The 19,546-nt window shown below is 37.2% G+C and overlaps 1 protein-coding gene across 2 annotated transcripts in view; it reads left to right on the forward strand.

Annotated features, from left to right (window-relative positions):
* The window catches only part of GSK3B (glycogen synthase kinase 3 beta), a 204,413-nt gene that overhangs the window by 173,935 nt on the left and 10,932 nt on the right, over positions 1-19,546 (forward strand). For both annotated transcript variants that reach the window (XM_004606697.2, XM_004606698.2), the window contains one exon: positions 11,658-11,756. In XM_004606697.2, the coding sequence (XP_004606754.1) occupies positions 11,658-11,756 (99 nt within the window). The remainder of the gene's footprint in view (positions 1-11,657; positions 11,757-19,546) is intronic.

A 19,546-nucleotide genomic window follows, 5' to 3' on the forward strand; every position in this document is an offset into this window, starting at 1 on the left:
GAATATTAACATTCCTTGCATTTATTAAAATTACTATAATATAGATACTAAATTTACAAAATTATTATAATTTAGATCAAGTTTGTTTTTGTGGGTCTTTTTGGCTTTTTTTTTTTCTTTTGGTTCACACTCGGTGATGCACAGGGGTTACTCCTGGTTAGAAATTACTCCTGGCAGTACTCAAGGGATCATATGGGTTGCTGGGAATCGAACCCACGTCGACCAAGTGCAAGGTAACTGCCCTACCCACGGTACTATCAAATTAGAAGTAAGTTGGTTATGTTCAGATGCATTAAAAATTGTAATCCTGTAAACCTTGCAGTAGAAGCTAGAGAAATTAACATCCCCTCCAGGCCATGGCACCATTTCTTGCTACTGAGAAAGTATTCAAAGGAAAATGAAATTCATGAAGTGGTGGCTTCTGAAATACCTAGGGATAATTGTTATTTCTTTACTATTTCTTTGTTTGGTTTTTCTCTGTGATTAAGATCCTAAGTGATTATTTTAGTCTACCACTATTTATGATTATGTGGTTTTCTTGTTACATTGAACATTAATATAATTTCTTATAAAATAGCAACAAATAATTGATTTAGTAGTTAGTAAGTTTAGGCAAGCTGAAAGGAGATGGATAGTTTTCTACACCAGGATATAGATTTATTTCCCTTTTTTGTGGTAAATTTTCCTTATATTTAAGTAGTCCTAAAGTTTAATGTGCAAATGAATTGTATTGTTGAAAAGTATGTTCCAAATCTGACTCACCAAAAAGTAGACCTAGTTGTTCAATTGACTTTAGTCTTAAAGAGTATTATGCAGCTTCTAGAAATGTTGATGCGGGCTTAAACTACAGTTGTGAAAGAAAAATAGTTCAGATATCCTGAAACTGATTTTGTTTTGGTTTTTCTTTTTTTTCTTTTTTTTTACTCTGTAAGGCTGATCAGAAGCTTTGCAATATTGTTTCATTTCCTGGCTAAGACATTTTAAGAAGAAACCGGAAAGTTGTTCAGTGGGGAAACTCATACCTGACGTGTATGATTTTTTTTTCCATCCAAATATTAATAAATGGGGTTAGAAGATCCAAATGAACAAAATTAAAAATTGAAAAGTAAGGAATAGAAACCCCTGATAACTGCCTAAAATATCTCAGACTACCTTCGAAGGCATGGATGGGGAACCTTTTTCTCTCGAAGTTCATCTGGGTATTTATAACATTGTATGTGGGCTGTTGAGTAAAGGTATATGGACCAGCCAATGATAAGCAGGTGTTTGTCCTGTCTTGTACAAAGGCTGGATTTCAAGGTCTTATGCAGCCCACACTTTCTAAACAAAGAGGATAGATTCTTTACAAATTACAAAATTGAAGATAACAAATACATATCATACATTAGAATTACTATAAAGGCCCAGCCTTTCACACAGAGGTAAAATAATCACCAACGAATCAATGAAGACATTTTCAGTTGTTTAATAATAGAATGTAGAACAGATGTTTTCAGAATATTCATCTCTAAAACTGGATGTGTTTAGGGAAAAAACTAGATGATGTCACATACAGTAGATAAGCTATATAAGAGACTGGAAAGATAGTACAGTGGATAGGGTCCTTGCCTTGATTGTAGCTGACCCAAGTTTGATTTCTGGCATCTCATATAGTCCCCAAGCCCACCTGGAGTAGTCCGTGAGCATGGAGTTAATGGAGTTAGGAGTATGCCCTGAAAACTACAAGCTGTGACCTCAAAACAAAACCATTATATATATATATATATGTGTGTGTGTGTGTATATATATATATATATATAAATATATATATATATAACTGCAGTTTTGCTGGTCACCATAATTTACTGCTCAAGTCATCACCAACATGCAATTGTTGACTCTTGTTTAGTATTTTAAGTAGATTAGCATTATATTTTTCAGTTTCACTTAATGGTCGCACTCAGTTTTTTTGAAACAAATTTTGACTTGAAATTGGTGATATGGTGAATATGGCAGGCCAGGAACTGGTTTGTTTTCTTAACCTCTTTTACTGCAGTCAGTGTCTTTTTAATTTTATTTTACATTTATAAAGTTGTTCACAATTCATTATTTAATATTCAAACACTAATCACATCACCATGCACCTTCCCACCACCGTATTTTGAATGTTTTCACCCCAAGTCCCAAATGTGCCCCCCAAAGCAGAACCAGAACAAGTTTGTATTGCTTGTTACGAAAAATCCACTAAAAATGGTCCAATGAAGTTTTCTTAGAGGAAAGTGTGTGAAAATAGTTGTATTTCATCCTGGAGCCATTAAGCCCTTCTTTTAAGAGATTACTAACATGTTTGTTAAAGATCAAATCTAGTGTGCTTATATACATACACACACACACACACACACACACACACATATTCATACATATATATGGGCTGGGGTGATAGCACAGTAGGTAGGGTGTTTGCCTTGCACGTGGCTGACCCAGGTTCGATTTGTTTGCTCAGAGAGCCCGGCAAGCTACCGAGAATATCTCGCCTGCATGGCAGAACCTGACACACTACCCTTGATGTATTCGATATGCCAAAAACAGTAACAAGTCTCACAATGAAGACGTTACTTGTGCCCACTCGAGCAAATCAATGAGCAATGGGATAACAGTGGTGTGTGTGTGCGTGCGTGTGTGCGCGCGCACGCGCGCATGCACGTGTATGTGTAAGATTAGTTGCCTTCTACTTTAAGCCCCATCAAATGTTGTGTGCTACTCTTGGTACATCAGTGGTGTAGAGTATGAGAGCTCCAAGAATTCTAAAATTTAAATATGACTATACAGCAGATTCACTCATAGGTGAGGCTCATCAGAGCCTGTGGAGAGTGACCGTGAGCATGGCGGCCATTGAGTTCTGGATGTTTTTGGCTACCGGAGCTCTGTTGGGGCAGGAAGGGAAACTCACCTGCCCAGCTCTGCGTTGCCCCCATTGAGACACCTGGAGGCATCTCTTCAGGGTGTTGTTCTATGTTGCATGTTGTTCTCTTCCAGGAGCTTTCTCAGTCACTATGTTTTACAGCAGAATTATTGTCACCTAAGTTTTAGACTTCTTCTTAAGAAAATTAATTTTTTTAATTCTCATTGCTTTTGTTTTAATCAAGAAATTTATATATGTGTGTGTATATATATATTATATATATGCATATATGTGTGTAGGAAAATCATGGAGATGTGAAGGGAATATGGAGAAAATTCAAATCACAATCCAGGGACTATAGAGCCAGAGAGATAGCCCAAAAGGCTAAGAGTGTGCAAAGCATCATGTGGGATGCCCCAGTGCGACATGGCCCCTTGAGTGATCCCCAGAGAGCCAAGAGTAGCTGTGGAGCTTAAAGTAAACTGTGATGTCAGGGAAGGATCCTGGGTTGGCAGTGTGCAAGGCAAGTTTTCTATCTATTGTACTATCTCTCTAGTCACCAAACCTTTTCTTTTAAAGACATGTTAAACTGAAATACTACAACTTTGAAGGTTTCAAAGGATTTACATGAGTGTAAAGGTTTACATCAGTGGCTGTACATTCATAGTGTCCTTCAGTTGCAACTATCATTCCCCCATTAATTCCCCCTCTTCTAACCCCTGGTAATCTCCAATCTGCTTTCTCTCTCTGAATTTTTACCTATACCAAATAGTTTATGTAAATAAGATTATATAACATGTCCTTTGGCATCTGACCTCTTCATTTAAAAACATTTTGAAGATTTAACCATATTGTTATATTGCTTCTACCATAACGTCATTCTTTTTTTATGGCTAATAATCCACTGCAGTATGTCTTAAAAATCAGTCCATTCAGGCTGTTAAAGTAAGTATCATTGACTCAGTGATATAACATATTGATGCCAGCACACCAACTGGTGGCTCACATTTGGATGTGGCTTAATTGATACAGAAATTGTAGCATCAGTATGTAAGCAGTTTTCAGGTTTTCTTTCTACAACGTCTGTAGGTTGTAAGACACTGGTACAAGACTTAAAAGTAAACATTTCTTTCTCACAATTCTGAAGTCTGGGTAGTGCAAGATCAATGTAATGGCACATGCATTATCTAGTGGAGGTTCATCTCTAATCTGCACATGGTGTCTTTTTTGCTATATTCTCTCTGATAATGGGTGTGACATGATGTCTCTTTGTGATCATATTTGTTGGAATATAATGAATCAGGACCCAGTAAATTATTTACCTGTTCTTTAATAAATTGCATTCTTGAAACAAATTAACATGAAAATAAATGGCCCTGTATTTTAGAAGATGGTCTGAAAACATTTTTTATGAATGGTTTTTGTATTGTTTACTAGTAGAATCAATTAATGTCCTTTGAAACCTTCAAAGTTGTAGTATTTCAGTTTAATATGTCTTTAAAAGAAAAGGTTTGGGGACTAGAGAGATAGTACAGTACATAGGGCACTTGCCTTGCACTCTGCCAACCCAGGATCCTTCCCTGACATCACATATGGTCCCCTGATTTCTGAGTGATCCCTGAGTGCTGAGCCAGGAATAAGCCCTGAGCACAATTGGGTGTGGCCCCAAAACAAACAAAATCAGCAGCAGAAGCAAAAAGAAAATAGGAAATCCCAACAGGGATCAAATTTTCTCTGTATTCATCAATTCTTTGTCTATCCCAAGGTTCGAATAAGTTGGGAAGTAGATTGTTTTATATATTTAAAGGTGAGTTTCCAACAAGTCCCATTACACATAGGTCCCAATTTTCTAACCAGCTTGTATGAACTTCTACAGAGTAAAATCATTTTAATATGCATTGCACAGGGGCATAGGATAGGATGGGGACTAGGCAGAGCTGAAAGGAGATTATCATCCATTGTATTATTATAAATAATTCTCTGCCACTCTGCTGAGTCATTAGAGAAAAGAGTAATTGTTTGGGGGAAAGAAATGGTAGTTTATTTGCTCGACCAGAAGGGGAAGAAGTGCTTAAATAAATAACAGTTAAAGTAGGGCATTTGGGGCAGGCAGAGAGCAACATACAAACTCATGCATACTTATATTTGGGTTGAGGAGCAAAAATATTTAGACATTTAGGAAAGCAGATGAAGTAGAAAAGTGTTTCCATGGGGCTGGAGAGATAGTAATAGTGGGATAAGTTTTACAAGCAGCTTACCTGGTTTCAATCCCAGACACCCCATATGATCCCCTAAGCCCGCCAGGAGCGATCCCTGAGAGTAGAACCAGGAGTAAAAGTTGAGTTCCACTGGGTGTGAGGGGGAAAAAATAGCATAAAAGTGTTTCTAAGAAACTAGTGGAGAAAAAGTTGTAGTGAGAAGAAGAGAAAGAAAAAAAAAGTTAAGTGGGAATAGGGGAAGAGGGAGATCTTTAAAAGAATATAGAAATGCATTACAGAATAGAGCAGGATTGAAAATAGCATGACAAGCAACAAAGTCTAGTACTCTAGAAACGCATTTCATTAATATTATAGTTCCTTAATTTCAAAACAGTAGGCTACTTATTTGTAAAATTTATTTTAACTCATTCTTTATGATATTGGGGAGATTTTATGATCTTCAACCTATTTTCCTATTATAAAATAGCGATAAACATAAATCTGGTCAGCCCCACCTGCTTGTCTGGCCTTTATATTCTGGGCATTTTCTTCTAGACTGCCTTATCCTCACACATATCTTAAATGGGCACAGTATTTCAACCATCTGAGGTAGTAATACATCTTCTAATATTCTCAAATACTATAAGTTCTGTGATAGGGATTTTGGGTTTATTAATTTATCATAATATGTAATAGATTGGATAAACATTATATAATACAAGAAACATGGTCTATAAATGAGATCTTAGGTAAATTTCATGAACTGTCCTGAATTTGCATTGACAATTTCTGTGTTCTTTTGAATGAATTGTCTGTAAAATACCTTTAGGACAGTTGACTTGAGGCAATTTGGGTTTGAATAAAGAGATTGTTGTGACAAATGAAAGGTTAAACTGTTTAAAAACAGAAGAAGTTTAGTATTTTATAAGTAATCTGGAAGAGTAAAATGTCTACGCAAACTCTACTCTTTTAGATATTGAAATGCTAAACACTAGAAACATGCTGCAGGGAGAGAAAATACACATTTATGATAAAAGGGAACAGTGACGTTTTAGTTCAGTTTGCTAGAGTACAAATAATGTTGACTTCAAGGTTTTAAGGTCTAAATTGTCTTATTTTTAACTAACAATTACTCTTGGACTAGAGAGTGCAGAGATTAAGGTATTTACCTGCTTTGCATGCGGCTGCAACCGAAACAGTGGTTCAGATCCTGGCACTGCTTATGAACCCCCTTAAGAAGAAATTCTTCTTTGCTTAAATCCAGCACCTGCTAGGAGTGGTTTTTAAAAAGAAAAGAATTAGTCTTACCCACTCTGAGGGTATTTGGCCCACTTTGGTACTTTGACCAGAATGTGAAATGGTATAGAAGCAATAAAAACTCAGTGTCTTGGCAAAGTTCAGTATGATTCAGAGAGAGATAAACTTCTAGGAAAATCAGCACATTGATAATATATATCACCAAGATAATAAAAATATGCAGTGTTCTGTATGAAATAAGTCAAATCTAATGTATAGTTCCAAGACCTTGGTCAGGATGGGGGGGGGGGAGCGGTACAAGTAATACAGGTAAACATACGTGTATGTGTATAGTAGAACACATGTTTAAAACAGCATTTTAAAGTATCATAAATTGATGCACCTTTGTGGGTGGTTCCACATCAAAGTAGCATTGCATTTATACAGATGTCATGTAGTTCTCATACAAAATGTTGTGAATATCATCAACAGTGAGCACCTAGTAACTTGTTTACTGATTTTCTGAGTGTGTTTAATTTATCTAAAATAAGACGATGCTACACCATCCTGGCATTGTAATTGCTGCTGGGGATGGGATGATACTCCTTAGTTGCACTGCTTGTATACTAGTTACAGTGCTTGTCAGAGGTTGCGTTGGTGCTTACCGGGGGTCTCATTTCTTGGTCATGGTGCTTGCGTAACTCTCAGTGCTCATTGGGAGTTACATTCCTTTGGTCTTGGCACTTCGTGACTAGTGCAGCCAGATACTGCTTGTGGCCCTGGGATCACAGACAGACAGCAGAGCTGCTAGTATTGTGGCTCTGGGGAATAAACTGTTGACCATACATCCTTGCTAGACTGGCACTATAAGCCAATAAACGATTCCTCTGTACCGTCCTTTTGAATTTTTTCACGGTAGCATATGTCCGCATTCAAAGTAACATAAACTGGTGCACCTTTGTGGGTGGTTCCATATCAAAGTAGCGTTGGATTTATACAGATGTCCTGTACTTCTCATACAAAATGTGAATATCACCAACAGTGAGCACCTAGTAACTTGTTTACTGATTTTCTGAGTAGTGTTTAATTTATCTAAAATAAGATGATGCTACACCATCCTGGCACTGTAATTGCTCCTGGGGGTGGGGTGATACTCCTTATCTTAGTTTTTTTGTTTTCTTTTGGGCATACCTGGTGGTGCTCTGGAACTCTTTTACAGGGTTAACTCCTAATTGTGCTCAGAGATTAAACCCATGCCTCTTGCCTGCAAAGTCTGAAGTATGCTCTTAGCTTTCTTGAGCTGTATGACCAGCCCTGGCTGCCTCAGTTTTTATACTAATTACCATGGATAGACAGTATTGGGATTAGTTTGTAATTGTTGCAGACAAAAACCAATTATAGCCAACTGGGCTAATTGTGACAGTGCCATAGAAATTGACAAAGTCTGTCACCTCAAAAGAGAATAAAAATTAATGCAGAATATAATACTCTTCATTTACTTGGGAGGGGGGGAATCAGATTTACCATCCCAATTAAGATTAAAATCTTCTATTGCAAAAATACAAGGAGGTTTGCTTATTCACTCAGACAAAAGCTGTGACAGCAAGCTTTCTGAAAGAGAAGAGTAATCAATGAAAAACCAATAAGCCATAAGGAATGCATATAATTAAAGAAGAAGGAAGAACAATGAATTATAGAGGCTTAAGGAATGTAGAACTGGGTGGTTGCCTGGTTATAAATTCTTAACTTTATAGGATGTTTGACTCAAAAACACAAACACCCCCTCCCTGCACCACCACCTATTGATTAACTCACTGGTCCTTCTAGGTTAAGAATCTTTCTGTTTTGTGGACTTCACTTATTCTCCCCTGAGTCCTTGGATTTGGCAAAGCCTCCTCCTCCTCCTCTTGGCTTCTTATTTTCTTTTCTCTTTCATTCATTTTAATAGTTAGCTTTCTTTCCCTACCCAAGGGCCAAATAACTATCTTCTACCTAGGGAAAAAGATTACTGTTGTTTTTTGTTTTAAGGTCTCCACCTGTGTATGTGTGTGTTGTGTGTTTATTGAAAGTAGCTTTGTGGGGCTGGAGTGATAGCACAACAGGTAAGGCGTTTGCCTTGCACACGGCCAACCCGGGTTCAATTCCCAGCATCCCATATGGTCCCCTGAGCACCTCCAGGATTAATTCCTGGGTGCAGAGGTAAGAGTAACCCCTGTGCATCGATAGGTGTGACCCAAAAAGCCAAAAAAAAAAAAAAAGAAAGTAGCTTTATTAAAATGTTATAATGAAATATCTGGTCATCTTTTCCTTTTTCAGATTTTCTTTCAGAAATTAAGCACATGATATCTTTTCATTTGAAGCTGTCCTATTCTAAATAGATTGAATGCCTCGCTTTCAATTTGTTTTTGCAATTATTCTTCCATTTTCATTTCAGTTGATAAAAAAAACAATTGCTAGAACCTAACATACTGTGTCATGGTCATTTTTACTAAGATAGGAATATTGGGTGGGTGGATGAATGGATGGTTAGATAGATTTTAAAGAAGTCTTTCTTAATAATAATTGTGGTGGTAAATCTGACTTTCTAAATTAAGGACTGACTACCTATAGACGACCCAAAGGCATGGGAAAAACTGCTCTGCATCACTTAACATCAGGGAAATGCAAATCAAAACAATAAGATATCATCTCACACCACTGAGACTGACACATATCACAAAGAACAGTGACCAGTGTTGGTGTGAATGTGGGGGGAATGGGACCCTTACCTACCATTGATGGGAATTTCTGTTTGTTCAACATTTTTTGGAAAACAGTATGAATAATTCTCAGAAAACTGAGAATTGATCATCCATGTGACCCAGTAAGCCCACATATTGGCATCTAATTCAAGGGCCCTAAAATCTTAAACTCTTTCAGAAAATATATTTGCACTACTATGTTCATTACAACACCACCCACAATAGCCAAAACCTGGAAACAACCTGAGTGCCTTAGAACAGATGATGGGATGAAGAAAACTATGATAGATATACACAAACAATACTGCTCAGCTTTAAGGAAAGATGAAATCAAGCCATTTCCTCCTATGTAGATTGCTCTGGAGAGTATCAGGCTGAGTGAAGTCATCCAGAAAGAGGAACAGATACAGAATGATATTTCTTATATGCAGGACGTAAAGGAGTAGAGTAGGGGAATAACAAATGCCCAGAGGCAACAGAAACCGACAACTGGTCATCAGTAGAACTTTACCATGGATGGAGCGGGGAGGGTGGGGGACAGTGGGACAGGGATGAAGAGAAGCAGACACTGGTGGGAAGTGTGGTGCAATAGAAAAGTGACCATGAAACCGTATGCTGTATTACTTTTTATTACTAAAGCCAGAAAGTTATAGGTTGTAGATATTCCTTGTGATTCTAATACTTTACTAGACATTAAATTGTGTTAAAACTGCACTAACTTAAAACAACATTAGTCTCTTCCAGTGGAAGAGTGGAAATCAAAATAGCCACTCAAGCTGATTATAACAAAATAGCATCTCTTAGACCTCATCATTAGGGAAGTGAGGTTTGTTTGGGTTTTTTCAGCTGTCTACTCATTTAAGTAGAAACAATAATGAAGTCCTCTCAGTTTGAAACTTCTACTCTCTTTTTTTCCGTAAGTCATTTGTTTGGAGACCATACCTGGCAGTGATCCTGTGCTGCTCTTGGCTCTCCATTCAGGATACCATGCAGTGCCAGAGATTGAACTGGGACAGCTGCAGATAAACTTAACCCTTGTACTATTTCTCAAGCTCCATTTTTCGTAAATCTTTTTTCTTTTTATTACAATCTGATATTTTATATCTAATCACTTAGATACAGATTATAATATACATATATATAATTGCTAGGAGCTTGAGGGAGGGACAAATGAATCATATTTAAGTATTTACTTTGGGGGGATAATAATGTTTTGAAACTAGATAGAGGTGAAGGTTTATGAACTTTACTTAACTTTTTTTATCCCATACCACACTTATTGTCAGAACATATACTATAGCTTAGAGGATAGCATTCTCCTGTAGTTATTTTGGTCATAAAATTATTCCTGAAAATTGTGACACTTGCTGTGAATTGAGCACTAAATGAGTTAACTGCTACAATAACAAGAGTAAATTAGGATTTTGCCAGGCAAATTGGAAGAATGATCACAGTGCTTAAAGCTAAAACCACACACTTATGTACATTTAACTTCACCACCATTCCTTGCTAACTGGTAGGTCATTAGAGAATAACACCTTAAGTTTAGTGGTATTATAACACCTTTAATTTAATTCTAAAAACTCTTAGAACTTACTCTCTTTTTCTTTTTTTTTTTTTTTCAATTTTTTGAGGGTTTTTTGTTTGTTTGCTTGCTTTTTTTTTTTTTTTTTTGGGGGGGGGCCACAACTGGCAGCGTTCAGGGGATTACTCTCCTCAACTCATTGCTCAAGGGTTGCTTCTAGTAGAACTCAGCGGACCTGAGTTGTGGTGGTGGCAATCAAACCCAGGTCTCTCAAACACAAAACATGTATTCAGTCCGTGAGCTTTTTCTCTGACTCTGACATTATCATTTTTAACAAAAGCAGGGAAATTTTAAATAAGTATTAGTTATTTTTTATCAACTTGTTTCTTTTAGTTATCTAGCTAGATTTTATCTGCCATTGACTTAAAAGTATTGGGTAGGTTGGCCTATGCATACCGTTACTCTCTTTTTGTAACACCATCAGTTTTGGTATCGATTTTGGTAGTCAAATACTGTCACAGGTCACAGTAGTGTAGGAAAACAGTATTTAAGTTTGTGAAAAAGTGAAAATATAACCGTACTTATTTTCAAACTTTTGGCCAATAACTTTCCCCAGGATATCTGTAGTTCTCATATATCCAAAGTATAGTAGTTTGGGGGCTGGAGTGATAGCACAGCAGGTAGGGCATTTGCTTTGCACTCGGCTGTCCTGGGGTCGATTCCCAGCATCCCATATGGTCTCCCGAGCACCGTCAGGAATGATTCCTGTAAAAAAAATAAAATAAAAAAGTGAAAAAAAAGGAATGATTCCTGAGTGCAAAACCAGGAGTAACCCCTGAGCTTTTTGGGTGTGACCCAAAAAGCAAAAAACCAACAACAACAACAAAAAATAAAACAAACTATAGTAGTTTGTTAAGCATACAACATTACTGTGGACTGTCCCTAAAAGTTGATTACTCAAGTCATTGATTTTATTTCAAATAGGGGTTTTATCCTATGAAAACACTTTTAGAATTATATTTTATGTTTATTGTTAGCATGGACTCTCAAACAAGTGTCTTACCTTTTTTCTCTAGAACTGTCAAGTAATCCACCTCTAGCAACCATCCTTATTCCTCCCCATGCTCGGATTCAAGCTGCTGCTTCAACCCCTACAAATGCCACAGCAGCCTCAGGTAAGAGCACACAAGTCTTTTCTATGAAAACAGTGTTGTTGTTTTTAAGACACAGTTACCTCCATTTTATTTCATTTGATGAATGAGAACATTTTCTACCTTCCAAATATCAAAAACAAATATCAAAATATCAAATATCAAAATATTTGATATTCCAAATATCAAAAACAAAGCACAACCAAATGAACAAACATAAATAAAATGTTGATTTACTTCCCTCCAAAAGTACAAAACAATGGACCCCAAATGTTGTGTAAGAATCTTGTTATAAAAGTGAAGTAAATAACTTCAGTTATTTTTAAAAGTCATGCTTTAGGACCAGAGAGATAGTACGGAGTTTAGAGCACTTTTCTTGTACTTGGGCAACCCCAGTTCAGTTCACAGCACCACATTGTCCTCCAACCACCGCCTAGAGTGTTTCTTCAGTATAGAGCTAGAAGTAAGCCTTGAACATCTCAAGTTATAACCCCCAGACAGAAACAAACAGAAAAATCCCAGAAATTTTGCATTAAGTCTTAAGGTTGCATGCTTTTATGAACTTCTTGATACCAAATTAGATGCTTTGAGCAGAAAGCACTTACACAGATGTAATTAATGATACTGAAGATAATATTAGTTCTAGTGCTCTGAATATAAATTATAACTGTTGGAGATGAATTCTACATTTTATAAAAAAAATATGAATTGTTATAATTTAGTCATTTGTGAGGTCCAAAACTGTAGTGCTAATTTCTTTAGGATTTTGAGCAGACTATAACAAGATCTTGTCTATCCAAAAATTCCTGTGGTGTTTCCCAGGATAGAACTTGGGTATACTGCTATTCCTTAGCCATATTAATGGCGGAGGATTTACTGAGTATCACTGTCTCACATTACAGATACTCTGAAAATACCCAACTCTTGAGTGAATTGAAGCCTCTCTGAAGAATTGCAGGGTGTGATTTATAATGAAGTTAGGAAGTAGGTAGCACCATCAGGCTCAAAATTGCCCCTTTTTTTCTGTACAAAAAGCAAGTGCAAGAGCTGATTTTGTTTTCTTTAAAATCATCTTAATATTATTGAGCTGAGCTGAATCAGACCCAAGTTTGCCCAAGTCTGGTGCTGGAAAGAAGAGCTTTCACTATTAGTACTTAGTGTTCTCCTATAACATCAAAACCACTTCCTGTTGTCTAATACAAAGTTGTTTTTTCCAGTCTTAGGCTTTTAGAATATTGCTAATAAAAATTAAAAGCATTTCTAGTCCATTGACCTACCTTTGTTCTAGAAAATCTAGAAAGATAGGTCTTTTATTAAAGCTATAATCCCATCAGCATCCTATTCCTGGCAATTTCTTGAACTTTATTGGTTTATTTGGTCTTAATAGTGCTCTTAATGTATCTGCTGAGTGGCACTGCTCTACTACAGTAATATTATAAAAATCAAATATGTACTAAAATGTACCTTAAAGGTTTTAAGTGTTAATTTTTGTTTTATAAATTATTAGGATGAGGAAAATTACTTGGATGAGCTATTTGTTTCATGACTTTCTAGTTTTGTTAGAATTGCTTATGATTGTGAATAAAAATAAGAATTGCAGGTTTTGGGTTATGTATTTCTTATTTAATTTTTGTGATCTCATCAAGACTTGCTTCTGGTTTTGCGCTCAGGAATCACTCCTGACTGTGCTCAGGGCATCAAATTTGAGTCTGATAGGTGGAAAATAAGTGTCCTACCCACTAAACTGTCTCTCTGAACACAAGTTTTGGGTTATTTAAAATGATTTCTTTTTCCTTTTTCCATTTTTGGACCATATCCCACCATGCTCAGGGGTTACTCCTGCCTCTGCATTCAGGAATCACTCCTGGGGTGGTGCGGGGACCGCATGGGATGCCAGGGATTGAACCTAGGTTGGCAACCGGCAAGGCAAGCAACTTACCTACCATACTGTCTCTCCAGCCCCTTGTATGATTTTCTTAATATAAGATACTAAACTAGTTAATGGTTGCAGTTAAGGTTTGGGGCAAGTAGTTTGACTAGTAAGCTCATTATAATTTGATTTTTTATATTGCAACATCAGTTGCCAAAATTTTTTTTCTTGCTGTGTATATTAATGCATTCATAGCAGCTATTGAAATCAAATTTCAATATAAATTTAGATATTGACATTGGACTTTAACCCTGAGACTTAACTTCAGTATGAAAGTAAATTAAGTTTCTAGGAAGTTAATAGAGAAATAGTAGGCCAAAGGCAGAGCTAAATTTAGGGGTTTGCGTGCTTTTTTGTAGTTCTTCCAAAAAGTTTTAATGCAGGTTTCGATATTGGCTCTAAAGTTCAGTTATTGTGATAAATGAAGAAATGTTAGCTGTCCAAAAATTCCCATTGTGGTGGGGCCTCAGCAATATTACAGCAGGTAGGGCCAATCTGGGTTTGATTTTCAGTGCTCCATGTGGTTCCTCAGGCCCACCAGGGGTGATCCCTAATACAGAGATGGTATTAGGCCCTGAGCATCTCTGGGTGTGGCCAAAAACAAACAAAAAAATTTTATTGTTAAGCCAAAGAAATAGTACAGGGTTAAGATGCTTGGCAGGAAGCCAACCCCAGTTTGATCCCCACACTGCATACAGTCCCTTGAGCACTGCCAGGAGTGATTCCAGAGCACAAATCAGGAATAATCTGAGCACTGCTTTAAAAATTAAAAACACTCCATTCTAGATTTTGTTTTTGAGTCACACTCGACAGTGCTCAGAATTTACTACTGAATCTGCACTCAGGAATTACTCCTGACAGGCTTGGGGGGTACCATCTGAAATACTGGGGGTCAAGCCTGGGTCAGACATGTGCAAGGCAAACACTTTACCGTACTATCACTCTGGCCTAGAATTTCTATTCTTAGGGTAAGTGAAATTGTTCAATAGGCTTAGGGCTGGCATACATTCAGTCCCTGGCATCACATGTTCTTATGAGCAGTAGTTTATGAGCAGTAAACTAGTAGTCCCTGAGCACTGCTGAGTGTATCCCAAAAAGCAAAGCAGGAAGCTTTTTTTACTGTTTATTATGTTAAAAAGTTCAGTGACTTAGGAGAAGCCAAATATTTTTGACCCTGCCATTCAAGTATGTCTTATCTAAGATTTAGTTCTATAAAAGATAAATAATAAATAAAGTCCTCTTCACTCTTCCAACAATAAATAGAACAGTTTTAAGTACCCATCACTGTAAGCCAGAGGCGTAGCACCCATAATAAAGTTGAGCAATTTTCTTTGGGGGCCACATAGTGAACACCAAGTATAGGACTGGTGTTTATCCATATACCTAAGGATATGCTGATATCGATGAAGGAATTGATATGTTACCTTACTGTCTGCCTATATACATATGCATAGGTATAAATAAATAAGAGTTTAGCTGTGTAAAACATTCAAACAATGTTTTTCTTTTGTCTCTCTTAGCTTTAGTTCCCTTAACATATGACAGGCATAGCAACAAATGACTTGGTTGAGTTGTGAGACTTGTTACAAAGTGTACAGAGTACTTTTATTTTAATTGTTATTGTTACTTGAGGATAGAACCAAACATACTAAGAACCAGGCAGGTGGAAGGATTTGACATCCGTCTTCCACTGAAGAGAGTGTAGCTCTTGTTTGCCAGAATAAATGGACACCCCATCTCTATCAAGGCAGTAAGGTATGCATGCAGACCTGGCTAAGAACTTTCCACACATAGCAATTCTGGGTTGCTCCAGGATACAAGTAAATAATTTGGGGGACTTTTGTGGCCGGGCATGGATCGGAGGGAATATCTCATGTAGTGCTCATGAGATCCCCAGGTCCCTCTCGGTGATTCCTAGCCAGATAAACTGACTTAAGTAAGTAATCCATTTAGTGGAGTATGGACATCAAATAATGGGGTTTGTTTGTTTGTTTATTTATTTATTTATTTATTTTTGTTTATTTACTTATTTGTTGCTTTTTGGGTCACACCCAGTGATGCACAGGGGTTACTCCTGGCTCATGCACTCAGGAATTACTCCTGGCGGTGCTGGGGGATCATATGGGATGCTGAGAATCGAACCCAGGTCGGCCGCATGCAAGGCAAACGCCCTACCCGCTGTGCTGTCACTCCAGCCCCATCAAATAATGTTTTAGAACTGAAGCCACTTTTAGTTTTCAACTAAGCATTATTAGCCTATTCCCACTAGCTTGAGGAATATGCCTCTAGTCATCTAAAATTGTTTTTTATGTATAAAATTGATTTACATAATTAAGATGCAAATTTCAGAAAGAACATAATGTCCCTGAAATTTTGATATGATTGATTATACTTTCCTCGACACTCAGCAGCATTGAAGTACAGGTTCTGTCAAACATGTTTGTGTCTTAAATAATAAAACCATAAGAAGACAGGATTCTAGAAAGAAAACAGCGGGGGGGGGGGGAGAAGAGAATGAGAAGTAATGGGTTAACAGGCATCAGTGCTTCAGTTATACCCATGATATGAGTGAGGGGTATTGCCATATATCCAAAACACAGATTCAAAAGAATTGAAAACGAGATCTAAGTGACAACCACTGAAACTTCATAATATACCTGTCGAGCTGACAGGTGGGGTAGAAATGAGGTTAGAGAGAGAGAGGGAATATGGAGAGGGAATCTGAGAACACTGTTGTAGGGATTGGTGTTGAATTATAGTATGACTAAAATTCAACTATCAGTAACTTTAAGTCATGGCTCTTTAAAAATAATTTTTAAATTAAAAAAATTATAAAATAGCAGCAAAATAAAAGAAGACAGATTCTAGACAGCTGGCCACTTCCTGGGAAGCTTTTCTTGTTATTTATAGCTATCTTACAGAAGAATGGAATTTTCTTACTTTTATGTTGGTTCTCGCTTATTAATCTGAGCAAATCTTAATCCTAAAATAAATGAGATATAAGTATAAGAACAAAATAATTAAAGATGATTCCATGATCATACTTTACTATCATTAAGCTTTGGGTTTTAAATCACTTTATCTTAGTTTTTAGATAAATTTCAGATGCATTGTAGCAGAATCTTGATTTATTCCCTCCATTGCTGCTTCTGGAAAAGCAAATAAGAAAATAAACTTTTTCTTATTCAACTGTTGTGACTTAAAAGTCATGTTCGAGATTACTCCAGGAATGCATAGTTAATTTTTATTCTCTATTCTTTCCAAAAGAACTTTGACCAGTACAATAAATGATTTTTTTTCTCTTGTCTTAAAAATGGTAAAGATTGTGCATCTGCAGTAAGGCATTGATAGTTGGAGGGATCGTTCGGGATGGGAGATGAGTGCTGAAAGTAGATAAAGAACCAAACGTGATCGCCTCTCAGTATCTGTACTGCATACTATAATGCCCAAAAGTAGAGAGAGAGTATGGAGGAAATTGTCTGCTATGGAGGCATAAGGAGGGTTGGAAAGGGTGGGTATACTGGGGCCATTGGTGGTGGGGAATGTGCACTGGTGGAGCAATGGGTGTTTGATCATTGTATGATTGTAACTTAAACATAAAAGCTTGTAACTGTATCCATGGTGATTCATTTTTTTTGTTTTTTTAAAAGATAGTACATCTGTCAAATTTGAGGACATTGATTGTCACTATCATCCCGTTGCTCATCGATTTGCTCGAGTGGGCACCAGTAATGCCTCTATGTGTTGTTACTGTTGTTACTGTTTTTGGCATATTGAATATGTCACGGGGAGCTTGCCAGACTCTGCCACGCGTGTGAGAAACTCTCGGTAGCTTGCCAGGCTCTCCAAGAGGGGTGGAGGAATCAAACCCAGGTCGGCCACATGCAAGGGCATTAATACAGAGAAAACTTTTTGGAACTTGTATCACTGAACTATCTCTCTAGCCTCCAAAGCATCCATTTTCTTTAAAAATTATCCTTTAAATGTCGTATTACCTGGGGTATCATTGTTGATTATGACTCTTGATTGTCATGAGAAACTCTTGAAGTGTATGTGTACTACTGGGACACCTCGCCAGGCTGTTTTCATTCGGGGCACCCTAGAGGGGTCTGTTGAGAATCCTCCAAGCCCCAGCAGCTGACCTCCACTACCCAACTGCCGCCACACTCCAGGCTGCTTTCCGGACACATTATAAGACACTTTCTACCCATTTTCCATTATATATATATACACACACAAACACACATACACACACATATATATATAGGATATATGGATATATGGGCTGGATCGATAGCACGGGGGTAGGGTGTTTGCCTTGCACACAGCTGGCCCGGGTTCAATTCCTCCGCCCTTCTCAGAGAGCCCTGCAAGCAATCGAGAGTATCCCACCCGCACAGCAGAGCCTGGCAAGTTACCTGTGGTGTATTCGATATGTCAAAAACAGTAATGATAGGTCTCATTCCTCTGACCCTGAAAGAGCCTCCAATCATTGGGAAAGGCAAGTAAGGAGAGGCTGCTAAAATCTCAGGGCTAGGGGGAATAGAGACGTTACTGGTGCCCGCTCGAGTAAATCAACAAGCAACAGGATAATAGTGATACAGTGATACTACTGAGTCTCAGCTCTCAGTCCCTAAAGTGTATATACTGATTTTTCTCCATAATGCCAGTGAATTCTATCTTCAGTCGATTTGGAAGATCTTTCATCTCCCAGCAGGAGCTGGAAGTGGTGTGAGGAGTGGTGTGCTTCATGACATCCAGCCCACAAGCCGTAGAGTTCATGAAGTCATGTTTTCTGTTCCTAGTACATATCAGGACAGACATTGGTTGCCTGTGACCCACACATGATGTGTTATGTATCCAAATGGCCCTTGGCAGAAAAAAAGTCTCGCCGACCCTGAAGACCAGTGTAGAGTGATATACAGCTTAGATTTATCACTGATCACAATACACACCATTTTAGAGATCATTTCTTCCAGTGCAAGTTGATCTAAGTGGGGATATATGATATCGGATATCAACTAGACAAGTTTTCCCTTTATCTGCTTTGTATATGAATCTTCTGGGTTTCTTTCAGTGTGAAGGTTCTTCCATTAAGACAGATTTGAAAACCATTGATAATTACCTCTCTTACTGTCTATTGAGAACTAGACTTCTCTTTAATAATTAGCTATATACAACTGGTAGCTCGTTATTATAAGAATGACTACCTTCCATCATTGTATCACTTTGTTTGAAAATTTATTCTTTTTTTACCCTGATATTTTTGCCTATTTTCCGTCTAGGGACCCTACAGAGAACCAAAACAATCCTTACATGCCAAGTCCTTTAAGTTTAGCCTCCATACTAATGACAGTTTTAAGTCCTAAGCCTAGATTTCTACTGTATAAAGGTACTGGGTTTTCTATAAATTGTATGTTTCTGCATATTTTATAAACAGTTTTTTGCCTCATAAGAACTAATTAAGTAGAGAGCAAACAAGATAAAGCAAAGCCTGAGCCTTTATTTTAATTAGAATTTTCTCTTTTTTTAATTATTTTTATTTTACCAGTTACTAATAAAATGAGATTAGGCAAGAGTTAGTAGGAATGAATCTGAGTAATTGGTTATCCTTGTGATTGTCTGCTTAGCTACAGACAAATTTTAAATATATTATGAAAAACTCTGGAAAATGCCTTATTGTTGTCAAGAAAACTTCTTCAGTTTCCTTACATCAAAAAAGTTACTATCTGGGCCAGAGCTATAAGTCAGTTGAAGTCTCATATGTTTTTTTTTTTTTTTAATTTTTTATTAGTGAATCACCGTGAGGTACAGTGACAGATTTACACACTTTTGTGCTTGTGTTTCAGTCATATAGTGGTTGAATATCCATCCCTCCACTAGT

The sequence above is a fragment of the Sorex araneus genome, chromosome 2 (genome assembly GCF_027595985.1).
Source record: "Sorex araneus isolate mSorAra2 chromosome 2, mSorAra2.pri, whole genome shotgun sequence".
Lineage (NCBI taxonomy): Eukaryota > Metazoa > Chordata > Mammalia > Eulipotyphla > Soricidae > Sorex > Sorex araneus.